The sequence below is a fragment of the Lepidothrix coronata genome, unplaced genomic scaffold (genome assembly GCF_001604755.1).
Source record: "Lepidothrix coronata isolate B3197 unplaced genomic scaffold, Lepidothrix_coronata-1.0 Scaffold28, whole genome shotgun sequence".
Taxonomy (NCBI): domain Eukaryota; kingdom Metazoa; phylum Chordata; class Aves; order Passeriformes; family Pipridae; genus Lepidothrix; species Lepidothrix coronata.
The window spans coordinates 2079387-2101587 of record NW_016690208.1 but is presented as its reverse complement, the minus strand read 5'-3'; the positions used below and the strand labels follow the sequence as shown (position 1 = coordinate 2101587).

The window sequence follows — 22201 nt, the reverse complement described above, 5'->3', positions numbered from 1 at the left end:
GGAAGCTCCCACTCTGCACTTTGAGGCTGGTTAAACACTGAGCTGTCTTTTGCTGTAGAAGCAGTAAAAACACAGAGGTGCCGCGCTCGTCTCCGGTGTAACCAATGTGTGTTTTCTCTTGCTGACTCACCAGCAGACACAGTCTTTGTATATTCACAAAGAACTCATGAAGAGGACTTTAGGGACCCCCACGTGTGCCATTGAGGCTAGGGAATATGTTGTAAGTCTGTGTATGGTGTGATCAGCCCATACCGTCGCTGCACAGTCGCTAACCCCACTTACAACGCCGTTCCGAGTGTGCTGTGGGATTGTGCCTTGTCAAAGATCCAAGGAAAATTTGGTGGGAGGCAAGTTGCAGCTTACTGTGTGATGTGCAGGAAAGACATGTCCGCTAGTCCTGGAAATGCTGAAATTGGCCCAATTGAAGTAGCTGGACCTGTGAAATTCGGAGTGTTACAAACAGGTCCCACGCACTTATTCTAAATTATTTAATGATTGAAGTCTTGAGCGTCACGAGCCAGCCCCTGTGTGGTGGCACATTCTGTGCCTTGGTGGTGGAGCACTCCCTAGAGCTTTTGGGAGCTTCCCTGAACTGTCTGTGATGATGACAGTTCATGGAATCAAGACACGGGGCCTCTAAATCTGATACTTGGATAAAGCAGAGTGTGGGGGGATGGTTACAGGGCCACGATAAAGAAAAAAAAAAAGAAAAAGAAAATTCCCTCCTGGTTGTGTGGAAGTCCAGTGATTGATTGCAACCCTGTTTTCTGTAAGTGAGGTTAGTGTCCGTGACTGTCCAATAACACATGGACCTGCTGCCTTTCATGCTCTCTCATGTGTTATTGAAGCTTGTGGCTCTTAGACTCTTCATTTTTTTCCCTGCAAGACTAAGCTAGACTTGGTTTAGATTGACAGCTTGAAACAGATTTGCTCATTTCAAGGAAATGTGACTTATTTGATCATTTGGGTGGAAAATGCCCCTGTTCTCCCAGGAGCTGTGAGCACGTTTCTAGCTGTGAAAACCCAACAGAATGGGCAAAAGTAGTTGCGTAGTGTTTAATGCGGATTTATTTTCAATCTGCTTATGTTTGTTTCTAGAAACCGAATCACTGTCACATAAAATTACCAATGCATTTCAGAAATGGAAAACTGTGAATATGACTTATTTCAGCATTTCATTGTTTCCAGTCTATGATCTGCTTTATTTATACTGGTTATAACAATCCCTGATGTACTATTTGGAAATGCTATTAATAAATTCTCTATTTTTTTGTCGTACTTAACAGCATAAGAATTGGGCATACAGTGTCTGTAATCCCTTTAAAATTGGCTGAATTTAGAGCAAAAGAATAGTCTTGATGCAGATGATTCTCCGCAGTATTTAGTGCCTTTAGAGTGAGTAGTGTTTAGCCACTAGCGCATGTAGCAAACATTTGTGCCTTCTTAGAGTGCTTCATAGGTAAATATTTATTCTGCACCATGAGTCTTGTCTGTATATATGTACAAGAATCTCAGTTTGTGCTGATCATGTCTATGCTAAAGTTCACAGGAGTGCTAAAGCAATGATGCAAAACACAAGCTGCCTATGCTGAATTCCTTCAGATCATTCTTTCTCCTTCCTCTATGATTATTCTTTCAAAATGGATTGGTTTTGTTTGCTTCTTTTTTAATGACCTCTTTAGCTCAGAGAGTGAATTTCTTCATGGCACTGTGATTATTATCATGTGTTTGTTTCCTAATGGACTGGACTGCAGAGGGAAATCTCAACTGCTGCCTTGTCCCTGAACGATCAGTTCACATGCAGCATTCCACTGTTATTTCAAGGCCATTTATTTTCCTTAAATGACTGGCATGTCTTGCTATACAAATCCTGGTGATTAATGGGAATTGGGTTTTTTTGAAAAAAAAAAAAAAGATTATTTCCTAAATTGTGCTGTCAAACACATCACAGGTGTGGAGCCACTCGTTATTTTAATTTCAATCCTAATGAACTGTGATTTTGCTCAAAATGGAGCATGTGTTTGAGGGCACCATTCCCAGGAGCTGTTGGTAGTAAAGTGACTGAGAACTGGAATGGAAAGAGGCTCTGAAGTCTGACAGCACAGATTCTTGCCTGCAGTGAGGTGTTTTCCAGCTTTTACATTTCAGCTGTTGTACAGAGTGCGTGCGTTTATGCACTGACAAGTTTGTTGGGTATTTTGAGCATTTCACAACTGTCCCCAAAGGGCTGGTAGGGCAGCTCAGTGCCGATAGCTGGAGGAGGAGGAGGAGGAGGCTGGGTGGAGTTTGGATTCTCCCTTTCTATCTGGCTTTAGATCTTGAGCAGCAGCTCACTCTGCTCCTGGAGCACTGTTAGTGTCCCCGTCTCTTGGAAAACCTTCCGAACTGCAGCTGTTGTAATGTCTTGCTACACTAGAGGAGGTTCTGGTAATTCTGGTGGTGGGGTGCCCAGGCACAGTTGTTCACCTGGGAATTTCTGGGGCCCTGCAGCCCTGCCCAGAGCTGTGTGTGCAGGTGATGCTGGGCAGAGACACACCTCGCTGTGCGTGGGCTCTGTGGGCACACGCTGCTTTTAGTCTCGCTTCCCCAGAGTAACTAAAAGATAATGTTTTGGCTCTGCCCCAGGAAATGTGGTAACTTTAAGGAATTAGATCATGTATATCATTTAAGGAGCTTGAATAATGTCTTACCACGCTGTCATAGAATCAAATTGGCGTCAAGAGAATAGATTGGGTTTTTTCCTCCTCCTTGGGCCTGACCTTGTCTGACTATGGCCAAAGTACGTTTGAGTCTGAGTATTTGGTTTTGAATTGTTCAGGAATGTGAAATGACTTTCCATGCCTGCCCAGACAGTGCTGTGCAGTCAGCAGGGACATTTCAGGGATGTTGTCCTCTGGCCGTAGTCAGAGAGCTGGGCACTCCCTGGAGTGCTGCTGGAGCCAGTGCTGTTCCTCACCTCCCCACCGGGGTTTGGCTCAGGTGTCACCCCCTCTCTAAAGCCCTCCTGTGAAGTGGCTGATGCATTTCAGCATGTGTTTGATCTAAAGTGACCCACGTACGTTTGCAAGCTCTGATTCTTGACCACATCAGTGATGTTGCTCTAAAGAGAAAGCCCACTGTTGTTGTTGTAGCTGCTGTCAGTCAGTCCAGTGCCAAAGCACCCATGTCCAGGTACAGCACTTCCCATTCCTGTTCCTGGCGAGGAAACGGCAGCTGCCTGAGCCCATCTTGTGAACTTTTGCACAGATCTCTTAGTGTTACCCATTTTGCCTTCCAACAGCAAGGGGATTATGTGTCATTTTATTGTAACATCAGTTTGAAAAAGTTCCTCTTCTACTGATGCACTGTTGTTTTTTCTCTCTCTCCCCCCACCCTGTTATCTCTCCAATTTTACATGAAGCTTTCTCTCAAGCTGGTAAGCACATTTACAGCATGCCTGTCCTGTGTTTTAATCACAATTTCCTGTGTGTGTTTGAATGTGCACTGTGCCACATGTGACATGACACTGAAATTAACTGTTAAATCTGTTTCTTCTTTGTGTTTGCTTTTTTTGGCATTTATCAGATAACTCTGAATACACAGGTCTGGAGTCTAATAGAGGTGATCAGAATTCAGTCTTCTAATAAGCTGCTAAAAATTAACTCTAATAAATAGTTTAGTTTTCACTTTTATAATCCAGGGCTATGAAAATGTAGAAAAGCACTATCGAGTAATTCTGCTACTGTATAAGAATACATTAAAACATTAAAAGAAGAAAAAAAAATAAAAATAAAGGTCTCTGAGCTTGCTGGACCTTTTCCAGAGAGCAGTGCATGTCTTTCTGTGTAAAGTAGCTGCAAAGTTTGCTTTCCATGTCCAGGTATTACTGGAAATCTGCACCATAATCACCTACATTTTACAGCCCTATGTAGTCCTTCAGAATAACCAATAATGATATTAATTAAAATTCTGTAAACCTTAACCAACAAGGTTAACTCAATCTGATTTGAATTCGCAAATGGAGAGAGATGCATTTATGTGAATCCTAAATTCCACCTTGGATGCAGCTGGGAAGGTTTCTTGAACTATGGTAAGATGTTACTGAGTTGGAAAGGGAAGGGGTGATCAGACCTGGGAAAGCAAATTACGTGCTGAACTTCATACACAAGGTACTGTTTTGCTTGAAACACTCCACACCTTGATATATTCCTGACAGCTTGTCTGCATTCCTTTGCCTTGGAGAGCCCTGTCACAAGGAGAATGCAGCTGGTTTGCTGACCCACCTTGTACAAGCATGTGAGAGCCACAGTGACTGATGACAGTTTTGGAGAGCCTCGGGATCCACAGGAGCACCTTTACTACATTAGCTTCAGAGTTCTCTTATTCCTCACCAGTTAGATCCTTTGGGTGCTCTTTCCCTGCCCTGTGAGGGTGGGGAGGCCCTGGCACAGGTTGCCCAGAGAAGCTGTGGCTGCCCCATCCCTGGAAGTGCCCAAGGCCAGGTTGGACGGGGCTTGGAGCAACCTGGGATAGAGGAAGGTGTCCCTGCCATGGCAGGGGAGTGGAATGAGATGAGTTTTAAGGTCCCTTCCAACCCAAACCATTCCATGATTCTACATGTATCTTGTTCTTGGGTATGTCACTGTGGGCCTGTTCTGCTCATGGCAGCTCAGCTCATCCAGAGGAAACACGAGGGCCATGAGCTGCCTGGAGTGGCTTTGGAAGTTTCTGGTCCTGCTGCTGCTCTGGCAACACAATGACTTGCTTGGGCTCCTTTAGCAATGTTGCTTCTCCCTGAAGACCTATGGTAGGTCTGAGGAATGATGGAAGTGTCTGGGATGCTTGCAAATCTTCTTTTGGCTGTTGCCAAGCCACTGTCCTGGGAGTCCAGTGCATTTATACCATGGATTTCCACTCATTTTCCTGGTGAGTGTGTTGTGTAGCTGAGCTAAGCCTCTGTAGGAATAAAACCTCCCCAAACGGCTGACCTGGCCTTTCCCCAAGAATGGCACAAATTGGAAAGATGTGCAGAGAGGGCTGAGACCCATGTGCACCTCAGGTGGAGGAAAGTGGCTTTGTTGTAATCTCCTCTTAGTCCTAACGTGGCCTCCTTTTTCACAGTCCTTCATATTGGGACAGTTTGCATTCTAAATCCCAGTATCTTTATGCAAGGAAACCTTGTGAGCTCCAACTCTGCTGGTCCTGTGACAGCACATCAGAAGCAGCACAGCTTTCCCCTCCACCTCACTGCTGCAGCATTTTTAATGTCCACAACTTGAGAGATAGCCCAGGTGTGTTTTCACTTCAGAGCATGAAATGTGCCCAGCATGTGCAAAAAGTGCTCCTTGAACTCTCCCTTTTGGAGCAGGAACTGCAGCTTCTGATAGAAATTACTGAGCATGGAATAAAGTCAGAGTGGGATCTGACTCCCAGTCTCAGATGTGCAGCTCCATGGAACACTCGTGCTTTGGTCTGAAGCATTGGGAACAAAGCTATTGGATTTAGTCCAGCCAACTTGAATGGAGTTGAAGAATCAAAAACAAGATATCAAAAAGAAGGTTCTTTTCCAAATTTGCTTGGCTACATCTGTTGTGTTCCCCTAATGTGTAAATGGGGATATTTTCAAGAATATCTGTCTCTTCTGCTTAGAACTGAGGAGAATATGTCAGAATATGTCATCTAGTCTTTCCTATAACTGCTTGTTTACAAAGCTGCCTCCAGATGCTTTGCCTTAAAAAGATGTCTGTTGCTTTAGTGTAGATTATCCATAAAACAGATTGAATCACTCTCACATCTGATGTGATGTGGGAATTACTGTCAAGCAAAATATTAACACTGAAGAATAAATTAGATAGGTCTCTCCTCTACCAGGCACAACAAGTGATGTGAGCACTGCTGGGACTCCATGTGGTAAAGTTTAGGAATCAGCACAACTTTTTTAGTCATTTGCCTTAAATTTGCTTTCTCGTTGTCTCATGAGTGGAATTTTAGGTATTATTACACAGTTGATCAAGGCTTAATTAGACATATGTGCTGTCTTTGACAATCAATGCAGCAGCAGTTTCTTCAGGCCGGTTCTGTTGTTTTGGAATGGCCAGTCCAGAGGAGAAGGTGACCTGTCCCTGCTGTCCTCCAGCCCTCGGACACCCACACGCTTTCTTTCTGAACAGCTTGTTCTGCAGCTGCAGAAGAAAGAGTGTGGTGTCTCAGCACATTCAGTGCAGAGCCAAGAGTCTAATGGGCAGTTTTTGTGGCAGTGTGTCCACTAAATCACACTCCTCAGAGAGAAATTTGGTGTTTTAGTAAGACTGATGTCCCAAACCTGCTCACGAGCTGGTGGACCACTGAATTTGGTTACTCAGCTTTGTGTTTTTACCCTTCTTTCTCCCATAAACCAGTATTCCCCCCGTAGAAACAGGACATGGAATGAGCAGAAACCAAAACAAGTAAAACTTGCCCAAATTCAATATTATGTATAAGAACCTCAGTCCCTTATGGTGCAACTAATTAGTATTGATGCGTGTTCCACATAGCCCACCCAAACTGTCCCCCTTGCCTTCTGGCAAGACAAAAATAGATGTGACTGTGAAGAAAATAGTGTGGATGTATTTTATGTGTCATCTATCTGCTATGTCAAATTGAGGCAATCAAGAGGAGACATAGCAGTTTGAAGGCAGAGAAGGGGGTTTCAAGCAGAATCACACAAAGGTAACACTGTGGTCTTCACGGTTTTTTTTTCCTTTGGTTATGATTTCAAACTGATTGGTTCTATGGCTTTGATATAACTCCTGATTTTTATGCTAGTACAAGGGAGAGAGGAAAAACTGAGAGGCTTTGGCATGGAAGGTGGATCCTGGAAAGTAAGCAGCATGTTTTTTAAATTGCAGAATCCAGTGGGAAGTGCTTCTGTTTGCTTGGTGTGTTCAGGAGGGCCCTGACATAAATTAACTGTGTTGGAGCAGCACTCGGGCAGTAGTCAGTGGTGCACAGGAGAAGTGTGACTGTGACACAGGAGTAAAAGCCAGGAACTCCTTTTATGGGAATGCTGTCTGTAGCAGGGTGAAGAAAGGCAGGAAAGATCAGCTTTCTATGAGAAGGGAACTATGTTAAATAAAATCTGATGATAACTGTAGATAAAAATAGTTTCTCAGCTTTGCTGTTGAATTCTGGAATTCTCCAGTTGATTAGCCACTGTTATGGAAGCAGGATGTGGTCCTGGGATCATTTCTAGGGCATCCAGATTCCTGACCATTCAGGGACTGATAACACAGTACAAATGGTAACAATGCTTCAGACCATTGTGACTTTTGCACAGGTTTTTGTGAGCTGTTTTCAAAATGCAATCCCAAAGGATTCTTCCAGACTCTGATTATTAATTTTTTTCCTTATTCCCCCCCCTCCATTCCACTCTGTGCAGGGAGCAGGGCCCGAAGACTTCAGCAATCTCCCACCTGAGCAAAGAAGAAAGAAGCTTCAGCAAAAGGTGGATGAACTAAACAGGGACATTCAGAAGGAGTTGGATCAAAGGTGAGTCAAAGCTCTGGAATGAAAAATGAAATAGGTAATCTCATGTAGAACAGAAACAACTATGATATAAGAAAGAGCAAATAAGAAGCTCAGATTTTGAAAGCAGTGATTTGATTATGGCTGATGTAGGTCAGAGCTGGGGCAAAAGCTGCCTTTCTGGTTGTTCCATTCTTCCTCCTCAGTGTAGTGCATATCCTGCCTTTGGAATGGTTAAAAGAGAAGATCTTGGTATAGGGATGGGAATGATAGAAGTCCAACAACTGGAGATAGCTTTTCCTTCTTTCTGAATTTGCTTTCTTGGGCTTTTGAAGAGGAAAAGGCAAAGGTCCCTCTTGGATACACTGAGGTTGTTTCTTGATGTGAGCTGTTGATGAGGGTGTTTTTAGTGAAGAACAGGAGATAAATACAAGGTAGAAGCATTGACCTCCCAGCACTGAGCAGAGCCCCTGTGTCTGATGGACAAGGTAGATCCCAACAAGAGAGGCTGTTCTAGCATTATAACATCATCCAAAGTGCTGATTCTTTGGTGTGTGCCTCAAGTCTCTCTGTAGCTTAGATTTCCTGGAAGCAGGAAGATAATGACTCCTGTGCTTTTGTGAATGCTTTTTCTACAAGGCTGCATTTAACATTCTGGTTGAGAATAAGGCTATTTTAGTTACCCACTTTTAATAGATTCTGGCAGCCTGTATTTGTACTTTGTGTTTGTTCACATTCTGCAGTTGCATTAAAGATTCAGCATGTTTTGTTTGCAAGAGAAGGAACTTTTCTTCCCTGAAGGATTTCAGGACTAGTCTATCCCTAAATACTGCTTTGCATTTGCACAGTTGTGCTGTTATCTTGCTTTCAAGAACCTGTTTATTTTGCCTACTAACCCAAAAATTCTTCTTTGTATTTTATATCATGACTAAGAAAGAAACACTGCATGTGGTTATATGATTTCTCATTACTTTGGTTTTTTCCCTCTGTGGTAATTTTGATTTGTCTGTACAGAATTTTTTCCTGTTCTGTATTGATCCCAACATTAAAATTGTGTATGGAATCAGAGCAGAGTGTTAGTTAAAATAAAGATAGTTTATGACTGAGGAAATAGCACCATCAGTTAAATAAGAGTTAAACAAATAGTAATAACTGTGACTCATATGTTTGCAACATTGTCCCTTAAGGCTTCAAGCACAGAGCAGTCCCACTTCCTTGCCACCCACACTTTTTCCCAGTTTCCACACACACAAAGCAAAGCCAGGCACAGGATTGCAATTGTCAAGAGTTTGGTGGGAAACTCTAAAATATAAAGAGTGTTAACTTGAGTCGTGGGACTCGCATTAACCTTTCTCCCCCCAGCTAATGCCTAGAGAAAAACTGAATAGTTGCACCAGGAATACAGGAAATCAGCTCATAATTCCATCTTTCAGCTCTTGAAATGTCCATCATCAGGCAGATAACTCTTCTGTGAGCTGAGCCTCAGTGTGGCTCAGGTCAGAGGGAGCTCACTGCTGTCAGTGCGAGCTCTGCAGGCACTGAGGGAGCTCATCAAGGCACGTCCTGCATCAATCCTGCTTTTATGGCACCAAATCCGTCATAGCAGGACTGAAAATTACCATCTCAGAAACCCTGGGCTCTTGGCACTGGGGCTGATATGGAACAGCCCCCAGAAGGAGCTGAGGGAAGATACCCTCAGCAGGATGCAGGGTTGCATTTTCTAGCCTGAAGTCCGTCTGTCGCTGCACTGTGACAAACACAAACCATCTGGACTCAGCTTCGTTTTAAGCAGTGTGAAATAAATAAATAAATATCTTACAAATTATTGGGGTTGCTAAAGACAAACTGCAACAGGCAGGGTGAGAATTTCTGGTTTGCACTCCATTTCTGTTACTGATTCATCCATGTATACATCTTTGCCCCAGTTTCTCAACTGGAGGTCAGTCTGTGATGGATAATAATGATGCAACTGTTTGTCTCTGCCCCAAAAAGTGGAATGATATTCATTTAGAAAGTTAGAGCTGTCATTCACTGCAATGGTTGTGAGATTATATATTTTTTTTTTATCATTATAGTTTTCCCCAGGGTTAGCAAGTAGATATTGTAGTACAACAATACCAGGCTAAAAATCAATACCAAAGATCTTCTCACACTGTAGGTAAATCACTGTTTTTCACCTCTGACAGTGTATATTCTCTTCTGGTGAGTGATTTTACTGGTGTTTTTTAATGGCAAAAGCCCCATTCGTATGTTCTCAGTTCCCTTTGTAACAGCTTAGGTTGAACCCCAGAGTGAAGAAGAGGCAGTTTATTATCCTTTCATGTGCCCTCATTTAGAGAAAGGCATTTGCCCCCAGCTGCACTTAACACGTGTTTTATTTTTCTTCTGCCTCTCAGAGATGCCTTAACGAAGATGAAAGATGTGTATATCAAGAACCCCCAGATGGGAGATGCAGCGAGTGTGGACAACAGATTATCAGAGCTGGCACAGAACATTGAAAAGCTACGACTAGAAGTTCAGAAGTTTGAGGTATGAGAAGAGACACTGTAGTAAAAAGCAGCTCAGCAAATGCTCAGGTCTGAGTAGGTTGCTTCATGGCTTTTCCAGATGTATTGATGCACTTTCTTGCTGAGAGTGTGAAAGTGCTGCTTGAGCACTTGCATTAGTCAGGATCTTTGATCTGATTTGTGTAACATAAACATGCACCATCTCCTGTGACTGTCAGCCCACAGTTTAATTTGCCACAGAAAACAGATTGTGCCAAGTGGAGGTGAAAAGAAAATGTAGTGCTCTCAGGACTGCCCAGAGGGGTTCAGATGCTTATTTAATTAATTAAATAAATTGAAGCATCATGTTACAGACATCTGTGGAAAATCAGAGTGACACAAATGCAAAGCACCATTTAGAGACTGACAGCAAGACCGAAGCCATCAGATGAAATACGTTTTAAGGAATAGTCTGCCATGAACAGGAAGCCTCCTTAGTGATATAAAATCTCAAGAGCTGAATGGGAGTGTTTGAAATATATGAAGCCCATTATAATTACATGAGAAGGATTATAGGGCTGAGAAGACTTCACTCTTTATTTTTCAGTTAGTGCATAAACAGATACAACCCATTAATTTTTGATGTTTCTTACAGTTGTGGCTTTACTATCCGTTGCTCTTGCTCATTTGAAATCAGTGGCTCTTTGATTCTCCTCAGCTTTGGTTCTCGTGCATTCAGCAGTCCCAGAGGTTGCTGTGTCTCTGGTGTTACTGAGATTACTCGAAGCTGCCACCCATCTTTTTACTCGATAAGTGACTAGAGCAGCAGCATCTCCTGGCAGCTGCTGTTAACTGATTCCCTTGGCTTATGGTGTTTTCAGCACCCGGCGTCAAAAAATATGTAAGGAAATGTGAATATGCTTACAAACGTAGTTTTGGATCTGTGGTGTGAGTGCCAGCTGTGACACAGCAGAGCTAAAGGGCTGTCTGTCCCCGGCAGGGCTGGCTGGCGGAGGTGGAGGGCCGGCTGCCCGCCCGGAACGAGCAGCCCCGGCGCCAGAGCGGGATGTACGAGCCCCAGAACCCGTCAGCAGTGAACAGCTGTGCCCAGGACCGGGAGAGGTACAGTATCTGTGCAGGGTGGGCAGCTGGACCCCCTGCCCTCGGCTTATTGATCAGCAGAACTGCGGCTCTGCAGCGCTCGGAAACCCGTCCCGTCAGCAGGCCCACCGCAGGCACTCCGCAGTGTTCTGCATCCTCGTTTTATCCTATCCCAGCTCCAAGAGCTGCGATTCCGAATGTGTTTCTGAACTGTGTGGTAGCCCCCACGCTCACTGCTCTGAAGGTGAGCGAGACAGTGCGTTTTTTACGGCTTTTAATGGTAAAAGTGATGTGTCCCACCCACCTGGTGTCACAGCCAGTTCTGAGCTGCTCCAGCCGCAGTTGCTCCCCTTGCCTGACGTGCCTGGTGACCGAGTGGCTCTCTCTGCTCCTGAGGTTGGTTGCTATAGTTGCTCTGTTTTTCCTCTCTTGAGCAGCCCCGATGGCAGTTACACAGAAGAGCAGAGTCAGGAGACTGAGATGAAAGTACCTGCAACGGACTTTGACGATGAATTTGATGATGAAGAACCACTACCCACCATAGGAACATGTAAAGCACTCTATACATTTGAAGGTATCACTCCAACTTTACCTTCATTTCACTGACTGGTTTTTTTCTAATTCATATACCAAGAACAAGTGGGAAACCTTCATTTAAGCCCTGCAGTGCAAAGGGCAAGCGAGGCTCTGGTGTGATTCTGTTTCCACTAAGTGATTTGTCTCCTGTCACACAGGGACTTTGCAAGAAGAACCAAAACTCTGGTATCAGGATTACATTTATCTGGTTTTTTGTGTTCACACTGTTGACTCCAGAATCCCACGCTCCCGTTTTTGCTGCCAGTGATGCAGCAAAGGTTGTGTCCGCACGTCATCACCCCAAAGTGCTTCTGGTTCCCACTGTGCAGGACACCCTAAAATCCCTGTTAACTGTGTCTTTCAGGTCAGAATGAAGGAACAATTTCTGTAGCAGAAGGAGAGATGCTCTATGTAATAGAAGAAGACAAAGGTGACGGGTGGACGCGGATCCGAAGGAACGAAGATGAGGAGGGCTATGTCCCCACGTCTTATGTTGAAGTCTATTTGGACAAAAATGCCAAAGGTGCTATGACCTATATTTAATACTATTATTTTTATTTTGTTTGCTTTCACAGAGGTAATCCAACCCTGAAGCTGCTCTGTGTTGCAGATACAGAGCCTTTTAAAAGTCTGTACAATGCCACCAAGTGCATTATTCCGTACGTGGACTAATTGTGGCTTTGTGTACTGCAAAACGTGCTTTTATTGCTCAGAGAAGGGTAGTGTGGGGGCCTGTGAAACCAGAGGGGAAATGCAGCCTTTCCTGGACAGTGTTTGCTCAACTGTCACTGCCATTGCACGCCCAACTTAGTGCAGGAAGCACAGAGCCATTTGGGATAATACAGGCTCTCCTCAGATATCCAGGTGGCATCTCAGACACATTCACGAGTCAGCTGCTTGTCCCAAACTCGTTCAGTGGAACTTTATGTAGGAAATATTTAAACTGCTGGTTTGTGTCTGTGTGGGAGCTTTTCAGAGCCTGTTGTGTCCTGGGGACCTTCTGGATTGAAACCTGGTCGTTGTTTAGTGTGTGAGGCAGGGGAAGGAGAGGTCTTGCCAAAACCTCTGTGGTCCTTGACAAATGGGTAAAACATTAAGAGAGCTCCTCTGTTCTTTCCCACCTTGCTACATTTCAGATGTATTTGCTGTTTCAGATGACCATAACTAATGGTTTGATCTTTTGCTCACACAAGATCAATGGAGACATTCAGAGTTTGGACTCTGCAAGCTACTGTTTGTTGCTTTTAATTCCTCCCAAAGAGGTGTGCTGAGTAAGGAAGCAGTGCTGCTGGGCAGTCCTGGCTGGAATAAATGCCAGCACTGAACACCTGGTAATGGGATACACCGAGAAATCAAAAGATTTTAGTCCTGTTTGAAATCAGGATGTGTTAGAACTTCACTGTTAAATAATTTGTGTTCATTCAGTCACTTAATCCTTCAGATTATTGTTGTGTTTCCTAGACCTTAGAGTTCTTGGTGTGAAACAAGCTGCCTCATCCAAGCCAAAACAACATTGAACCGTTTTCATTGGGATTTATGGACAGTAGGAAGAGAGGAGTGGAACTGTGTGTAAATCAACACTATAACTCGAGCAGTTCACAGTGTTGGATTCAGTGTTAAATCAGTGCAGTGCCTTTGTCTGCTGCAGGTGAAAATCTGGGCCTTGTTTTATTTTGCCATAATACAGGAGTTTTGTGTTTGTGTTGGCAAATTACAGGGTCAGTTGAGTTGCAGAGGAGTGCAAAAAAGCTTCCACTAGACTGAAAATGCAGTCAGTGCGGGGGGTGAAGGCTGGGACAGCTGCAGCCACTTCTGTAGCCGGGATGGAGGTTTCCTGGATAATTTAAAGTTTTTCCATTACTTTTACTGGACTTCAGGAACAAAATCAAATGTATCTGTGAATATCTAATATATAGGAACTATAATGTTTACCTCTTTTATTTCTCAATTCTCTGCTTAAAAAGAATAGATAAAAGAGAGCTTTTCAAAGAGTGCAGCATAAAGATTTGGGGGAAATGTTACTGTGTTTAAAAGACTAAGTCTGTTGCAAGCTGCAAATTTCTCATTTGATTTTTAATGTATTGGTAGAAGTGACTTGATTCAGTCCTTGAAATGGAAGCGATGACATTCCAGAAAGTAACACTGTAAATACTAAAGCATTTGCAAAGTTCAGTAATTCCTTCCTCTTTTTTTGGAGAGAAGCTTGAGCAGCTGATACTGCTAAAGGTTGGCTGCTCCCAGCAGCTCTGAGTACACCTGAGACTCCCACCTGACTTCAGCCAGCAGAATGAGCCCTGGCTCAGGAGTACCTGCCCAGCCAGGTTGTTCCTGTGCTGTGAGCCAGAGGCAGCTCTGCCTGAGAAATCCCACTGCTAAAGCTTTGTGAAAAGCTGCTTTTTCATTCAGCTGAGGCCTGTGCTGTCAGGGCTCTGCTGCAGAACTGAGCTGAGCAGGACAGGTAAGTCATGTGCTGCAGGTGCCCTCCTGATCACAGCCTTCAAGGAGCCCAGCTGGGTCTGTGTGCCCCTGCAAATACCTGTGTGAGGGCTGTTGGTGACATTTACAGAGGGTGTTGGCAGAGCCTGTCACAAAAAGAACAGTAATGTCTATCTTCTTTTGCCTTTTTTTTTTTTTTCTTTTTCCAGATGTGTACAAACCACTTCAGAAAATCTCTGAGTAGGTTTGCATAGGCCTGTCCACCCTTTATTCTCCTGGTTTGCTGCTACGGTTGTTTTAAGAGCTGTGTTTGAGAAGGTTTTCTTTAGAAGAGATGAATGCACATGTCCTATCTCCAGCAATGAAAGACTCTGTTAGGTTCCAGGTTCCGCTCTCTCAGCCGATGCATTGTCAGGTCGCCTCCGAAATGTCAGGAAAGCGCTGGCCCCACCGTGTCCATTTAGTGCAAACAGCATTTGTTTTGTCCTTCCCGGTAGAAATGAGAGCTGCAGGGTTCGTTCTCGTTGGGATTCACCCAGGAAACTATTCTGTGCACACACGGGTGTAGCATCTTGCAGGGCTTTTCTGCTCCTGTCGGGTGTCTGGTGCTGAGAACTGTCAAATACAGGAACCAGTCACTCGAGACTGACCATCCTGTGTCACTGACTGTGGTACCTCATCACCTTCTTGGGAACAAAACTGTCTTTCACTGAGGGATGTTGTGAAATCGTGTGATACACACAAAAAAAAAAAAATCTGCGTGGAATAACCAGCTTTGTATAAACTCTGCATTGCACCCAACAGAAACGCCACGTTCCCCTTCCAGCAGAAAACCTGGATGTTTGGGTGCCATGCAAGGAATAAGGGCTGGTTTGTGAAGTTAAACTTCTTGATAGGAAACTCTTTTGGAGCCGTGGGCTGATGAGCCTTTTGGCTCCTTGGCCGCTGTGGGTCTGTTCCCCCTCACCTCTGATATCAGTGAATCCTCGTGGGCAGCTCTGGGGTTCCCAGTGCTGCAGCTCTGCTGTTTGCTGTAACCATCCTGCAGAGCCTCGGCTTATATAAATAAATAGGTAAAAGTTAACCACGCTGATGCACTTTTTATCTAGGATATATCTGATTATTTAATGCTTGCCAAATCACCTAGGAATCGGTAATTATAAACTGGACTGTGGCTTTTTAAAATCCTTTTGTTAAATACGTGCCCTTAGTTCTCCCAGTATAAAAAAAAAAATGTATATAACATAACTTAAAAACTAAAGTTACTTGAATTTGAATTGTTTTTATCCTTTTATATGTGTATAAATATAAATGGTTTTATAGGCTGTTCTTCTGCTTAACCCAGCTGTTGTTTTGGTAACTACTTGGTCCCTCTTACATGGAAAAGTGTTTTTGGTTACTCAGCTGCCTGCACCTGGTTGGACTCGCATAGAAACTGCTGTTGTGTGTTAAGGTTTGTTAAATCTGGCCAGTGTGGTTGTCTCATTTCCTTTCTTATTTTTTAAAGAATCATCATCTGTCAGGAATCTCTTTGTAGCTTGATGTACCATGGTGTCTTCTTCTAATAAACATTATATTTTCTCATTCCTGTGAGGTTTTGGTTTTTGGGGTTTTTTTAAACAGCAATTACTAGTAAGTGGCGATAATTAGTGGCAAAAAAATAGTGAAGTTTAACTTTACTAAGGGACAGCAAATGGCCCAGAGCTGCTTCCCACACTCAGTACCAATGCAATTCCTGTTCAGGAAAAATATTCTGTTGTGGCTCTTTGAAAACTGTTTTGTGCTGTCATTTGGAGGGGTTTTATGGAAGTGGGTGCTCTCTGAGATGTGAGGGAAGTTTGGACTCATCCTGTATTTCCTTGGATACAGCAGTTTGGGCCAAATCATACTCCTGGATTGCGGCTTCACTTGGCCAAAGGAAAAACTTGCCCTCAGCCAGCAGACTGTGGGAACAGGGATGGGCAGAGGATGGGTTTGGAGGCTTAGGCTGGGTCACTGACCTGTGTATTCCTGGGCTTCCCTTGGCAGTGAAAGGTCTCTGCAGCCTGTGGTGGAAAGGAGAGCTCTGAATTCTTCTGCAAACTCCTTGTGTTTTAGTTCGCTGTTGTTTGGTGGCATTGATGGTCTCTGGAGCTGTCACTTGAACAGATGCAATGCTGCTTTGCAGACTGAGAATTAAAAAGCTGTTTGTTTTCTCAGTGGCACAAAGTAGGTGCTGGCAGGGTCCTGCTCCTGAGGAGGAGAGCAGTGTCCCAGTGATGCTCATCCCCAGGCTGGAGGGGAGAGTTGAGGGTGAAAGATTGCTGTTTGAGTTGGGAGCCTTCCTTAACCCCCTGTAACCCAGTAGATGCTTGATGCTCTATTTCCTTTAACCTCCTGCAGGCAGTGCTGCTCTTAAGGGATCCCATTTTCCCCAACCTCTTTCTAATCCAGTCTCTTTCTTTTTGTCTTTCTTATGTTTTAGATTCCTAAAGGTGTTTGTGCTGGTGCAAGAACCTCGGGGCGAGCTTGTCACAGAAGGAGAAACAAAATGGTCTGTTTACCCTGCAGGCAGTTAAAACACACCCATGGAAAGCCAGACTCCCAGTCTAGTCTGGAGTTCCCACTTGAAAAATTCAGATCTAAATTCCATCCCAGCACCATTCAGACGCTTGCTCTTTTCCATGGCATGCTACTTGTGGCTCGGATTACCTTATCAGCCTTTCCCACTCTTGTGCCAGCTTGGCACAGCCCCTCTGTCAAACACAACCCACACTTTCTCCCCCACCCAATCCCTCCCACCTTCTGTCGGAGAACTGCTGGCTGCCCTTGGATGCAGAGGGCGGCCGGAGAGTCCCAAGCATGTGCTGGTCTGTCTTCTGTCCCTTTGTCCCTCAGTCCATCTGAATGTACACACTGGTCCCATCAGCATTTCACACGGTGCCTTTAGTGCTAATCCTGCAGGAATTCTCATCAGAGAGCATGGAAGGGAGGTGGAAAACCTCCCCTGGGCACAGTGTTACAGCAGCTGGACTGGGCTCTGAATTTGCAGACGTTAAATTTGATCCATTCAATATTCTGCTTTCCCCAAAAGGTCGCTAATACTTGTCAGCCTTTTATTTTTTATTTTTTTTTATGTCCAGGCTGATGCTCATCCCGAGTGTTAAACCCCTATGACCTCGCTGTTCCCTGAAACCCTCTGAGCTCACGTGTGTACGCTGGTTTTCCTGCTTGTTCTCCCTGCCCCCTCCCTCTTTATCCGCCCTCCTCTCTCCCTCCTCTTCCTCACACACACACACAGACACACACAGACAGTGGCATTTTGGTTTGAAGCCCCATTTTGCTGGTCACAGGCCCCGTTTGGCTCTCGTTTCAGCCTGCATGCTCGCCCTGTTGCCTTGCCTGCGCCCACCTTCCTCAGGGTCACGTTATTTTGTGGCTCGTGGTTAATCTCTTTGCAGTTTTTTTTTTTTTTTTTGTTGGTTTGTTTTTTAGCATTTCAGACCTGCCTTCTCTTTTTTTTTTTTTTTTTTGCATGACCTCCTGTGCATTCTCATCAGTTAATGTTTGAATAACAGAGGGTTTTTTAGCTAAATAAAAGAGGGGGGAAAAAGGGGAAAAAAAAAAAAAAGAAATCGCACTATTTCCTTCTCCCACCTTGTCATGGACTGGACCTGGACCCAGCAGCCAGACAGGAATTGTGACCACCCTGTTCTCATGTGGTTTGGTTAAAGCAGAAGTAGGATGATAAGTGATGCTGCACTCTATCATGTCATGCAATGAGGAGAGAGCTACAACATCTCCAAATATCACAAGTTCTGGACCTCAGCTGCCTATGAAGGGGTCAATTGCTCTCTAAACTTCTGTGTTCTAAGTTGGTTTCCTCTCAGTCGTTACCATTGCTTGGGTTTTAGTCATCTTGGACAAGTTTGAGCCCTGTAAGAGTCAGTTGTCACCAAATAGCTCCCGAGGGCTGAATTTATTCATCGATCAGCACGTTGTTCGGGGGGATCTCCTGGCTCCAACCCAACTTCAGCACGTTTTGTACAATCCCCAGATTTTGAGAAAATTCATGTCAAAGCCACTATGGGCAGTGACCCTAAAATGAAACCTCTCAGGGTTAGTTTGCAGACAGACAAGTGTTGTTTTGCTGCCTGCTGTGCTGTTGTGTAGGGTCAGCACATCGAAACACATCCCAGAATCACAGGCTCTCCATGCTGGGGATGGCTTGGGCCATTCCCCTGCAGGGTGAAGTCATTTTTTTAGTTGGGTTATGTGTTGTATTCATAACTCTGCCTCTTTCTCTCCATTCAAGACACCAACTTTTATTTTCACTAGCACAAAGTCCCTCGGTGCTACAGTTCATCCTGTAGCTGTTGTAATGATGGTGCTTAATATCTGCCAGCATCAACCAGCAGAAGGTTTGTGTTTTAAACCCAACCCAAGTGGCTCTGGAGCCTGTGCTGAGCACAGGGAACACCAATCCCAAGGCTATTGGGATGGCTGTGGCATCAGAGGGTCAAAATCCATTAAACCACATCCTTATCATTGCTGCTACTGTGGTCACTGAGCTGTTCAGATCCATGAGACTCCAAGGGGGATGCACACACTTGGCACCTGTGGCTTTGTGCAAAGATTTGTGCAAAGGCTTTGTGGCATCCCCCTCGGGGGATCTTAAGGGGTTGAGCAGGTAAAGGGGGTGCGAAAATATCCTTAAAATATTTTTAGCTGCAGTATTTTTATTCTCGTGTCCAATGCACTGTTGAATCAGCAGCTAAGAATTCATTTTCACCTATCGTTGTGCCATCTATGTAAAAATTAGATCAAAGTTTGCTTTTCTATATTTAATCTGGGTGGACAGTATATTATTGTCAGCCTCTGTGGAACATTGGAACAATTGCAATGTCTGTGTTGCTCAATTGTGCTGTAGAAGGAGCATTAGCTTTAGCTGACTGGTTGACTCGCAAAGTTTTGTTGGAAGACCATGTATGGAGTTTTTATAAACTTGGCAACTAGTTCCCAAAAGCCTGGGTCTTAAAGCTTATTTCAAAAACAGCGACAGTCGTGTGTCGTAGCCTCCACACGTTTATTCTGCTGCCGTTATCCAGGGTAATGAATGAGGAATTTTTGTAGAATTCACCTTTGGCAAATGCTGAAGAACTAAAGATGTGACTGGTTTATAAAAACTCTGCTTGAATTTACTAATCTTGCCCAGCAGCATGGACTTGTACATCTATGAGATCTCATGATCCCCAGCAAAAGTCTCTAATGCCCTTTCTTAACACGTGTAAATAGAGAAGAAACATATTTACTGATACTCAAAAGTTGTGTTTAATGCTGAGTATTTTTCAGAAGTTCATTTAGTTTGATGCATATTGTTCTTTGGTTTTTGTTTTCCTGCCTGAAATGTCAAAAGACCTAAAAGAAGCCAAAATTCTATTTTAACATGATGATGTCGAGCACTTTTTTATTTGTGTATGTGTGTGTATGTGTGTTTGAGCACTGATCTCGAGACTTCGGTGGCATCTCAGTGTTGTGATTTCATTGCCAATGTAAAAGGTTCTGGTGTTGCCCATTCATTTCTGGAGACAGAATTCAACCAAATAAAGTGCTTCCATTTGAAAGCGAATATTGACCTTGTAGCAATGAAACAAAGTCATCTGCATATTTAAATAAACATTTAATTCCAGAAATATGGTTTCGCTGGACCCTTTTGATCAACCAGATTTGTTTTTTGTTGGTTTTTTTATTATTTCCTAATGGAATTTTCAGGCATTTGAATTATTAATTTGGCTCTGACTTGTCCCCTGTTCACATCAGGTCACTTTGAGACAATGATATTATCAAACTTTTAGCTTTCCAGCTGGCACTGAGGAGAGAATGCAGTGGTTGGGTTGTGTTTTTAGTTGGTCATCTGAGGAGAAAAACATGGGCTGTTCTGGCTGGAGCTGGTGTTGGGAAGGGCAGGTGGTTTGTGCTTTTTCCCACTTTAGTAGGAATCTGTGAGAACTGGAAAGCTGGGGAAACTCAGCAGAGAGAGCTGTACCATGGAATGTTTTGGTTTAGCTGGAAGTCTGGGCAGATTTTTTTCTTTTTTAATGTGGATTGATTGTATATTAAAACAACCTGTTGCAAGCCTGGCAAGTAGTGGCTTTGGGCCTGGCTGTGTGGACATGCAGGTGTGTCAAACACAGCAATGCCTCCTTTCTCCGAGTAATCTGAAAACCAGGCACATTTCTGTAAGTCTGCCCGAGGTGTACAATTCCATTTTAACATGCAGGGTTGGTGAATAGTGTGTGTGTGTCTCTAGCTGAGACAAAAACCCCTCTGGCTTCTGCCCAGCTTCTCCATCACCCCGTTGTCCAGTTCTTTGGAAACAGCCCATCCAGGGGCCACCAAGATTTGTGGTTGTCCCTCTCAGTAGGTCACACCTGGCTGGTCATTTTATCTGAGAAATAATCTGCAGATTATTTCTTTTTCTAAGCTGCCCTTATTTTCTCTTTTTCTTTTTTTTTTTTTTTTTTTAAGCAGGATTTCAGTTGTTCTTTGCCAGCACTAATTAACACCCTTGTCAGATCAGGACAAATCGAGGCTGTTTGTGACAGGCTGCTGGTCTTTGTGGTTTTGGGCAATAATGAATAGGAGGGGGTGTCCCTCTGGCTCTGACTTGGATTTATCTTTCACAGAATCAGCACTGCTGACTTTAAATAGAAACAGCACAACCAAAGGGGTGAGTGAGGGCTGGGGGGGCAGGAGCCAAGCTGAGCAATAAGGGAGAAGAAAATGAAATGAGCTTTTTGTGTCTGGTCTGTCACTGATGGGTGGGTGTGCTGTGGCCCTGGGGGAGGGTGGGGAGGTCCACCCAGCAAGGTGTGGCCTCATGGGCTCAAGAAGGAGAAACTGCAGCTATGTGGGTGCTGCATCTCCAGAGGAAGAGCCAATTCCCCTTCCCACGGGCTGAGGCAGGACAGGTGAGAGCGTGGGGCAGGCGTGGCAGAGGGTTTGTCACCTGTCACAGCTCTGATCTGCTCATGGGGAAGAGGAGCAGCACCTGTGAACTGAATTTGCACTCCCAGGGGCCTGCGGGGAGGGAGCAGATAATCTGAGACTTGCTCCATCAGTCCAAGGCATGGGCAGTTCTTTCATCTCACCTCTTTTGCAATCAGCAAGGGACCTCATCAAATAAGGGGAAAATGATTTGCAAAAAGAACTGATAAGAGCTCAGTGCTGGCAATGGCTCCCAGAGCCAGAGCTGCACCTGAGGTGTGCTCAGAAATGCTGTAGCTTTCTCCAGTGGAGCTGGAGGAAAGCTTGGCTGCAGTGGGATTTCAGATGGAATCTGGATGCAGAACTGACCCTTGAGTGCTCGAACAGGCAGAGGGTAACACACAGCACAGTTATGGCTTTGCCAGAGCAGCCCTAGAGCTGTTTGGACTGTAACCAGTCCCCTCTGTGGGAGGGTGTTTGGTGTCTCCAGGAAGGTTTGGAGCTGTTCAGCAGTTGCTCAGGTGACAGGTTTGGTTGTGAGATGCAGGGTTTGACAGTTGATTCCACGTTGCTCAAGAACAAGCTCCATGTTCTCGTTAACCCAGCTCGAGCTCTGCTTCTTCAGACATTTCAGGCTCCAGCTGAGGCTGTGTCACTCACCACTTGGGCAGGGAACTCCTGCTCCTCCAGCCCCTCGGGCTGCTTTAGAAACTGTTAATTCTCAGGGGTGAGAGCCTGGCATTCCCTGGTGCCAAAGCTGCTGTGTGTTACCAAGGAAGGGGAATGGTATCAGCAGGGACATCTCAGCCACAAAGCAGTGACAGGAAACTCTCTTGCAGAATCCGAGAACAGCTCAATGAAACTCCTTCCCTTGCAAGTTACTTCCAGAATAGTAATGATGGTCATGAACATGTGTTTCCAGAGCCCCCAGGCTTTCTGAGGCACACTCAGGTGAAATGGGGTAAATGAAAGGTGAAGGGATGTCTGTAAGCAGAGACTGAAGGGGCAGGTACCCTCTGAACCAGCACAGGATGATTTAGTAGCCTCAGGCTACTGAAGCTCATTGCTACCCAGAAGAACCCGTATGACCTCTGGGCAGCAAGAAGTCTGGATTTTAATTTTTCTTCTTGAATTTTTCTCCCTTGCCCCCACCC

General features: G+C 44.5%; 1 protein-coding gene across 23 annotated transcripts in view; it reads left to right on the top strand.

The window, feature by feature from the left end:
* Positions 1-19753, top strand: part of FNBP1 (formin binding protein 1) — a 96135-nt gene extending 76382 nt beyond the window's left edge. For 7 of the 23 annotated variants that reach the window (XM_017810134.1, XM_017810132.1, XM_017810136.1 and 4 more), the window contains 8 exons: positions 134-220; positions 3401-3415; positions 7397-7506; positions 9879-10011; positions 10969-11090; positions 11504-11643; positions 12010-12168; positions 14291-15665. In XM_017810134.1, the coding sequence (XP_017665623.1) occupies positions 134-220; positions 3401-3415; positions 7397-7506; positions 9879-10011; positions 10969-11090; positions 11504-11643; positions 12010-12168; positions 14291-14325 (801 nt within the window). In that variant the 3' untranslated portion in view covers positions 14326-15665. Of the gene's footprint in view, positions 1-133; positions 221-3400; positions 3416-7396; positions 7507-9878; positions 10012-10968; positions 11091-11503; positions 11644-12009; positions 12204-14290; positions 15666-16545 lie in introns of those variants that run through there. The other 16 variants (XM_017810146.1, XM_017810145.1, XM_017810138.1 and 13 more) reach the window with 10 other exon arrangements.
* The last annotated feature ends 2448 nt before the right edge of the window (positions 19754-22201 follow it).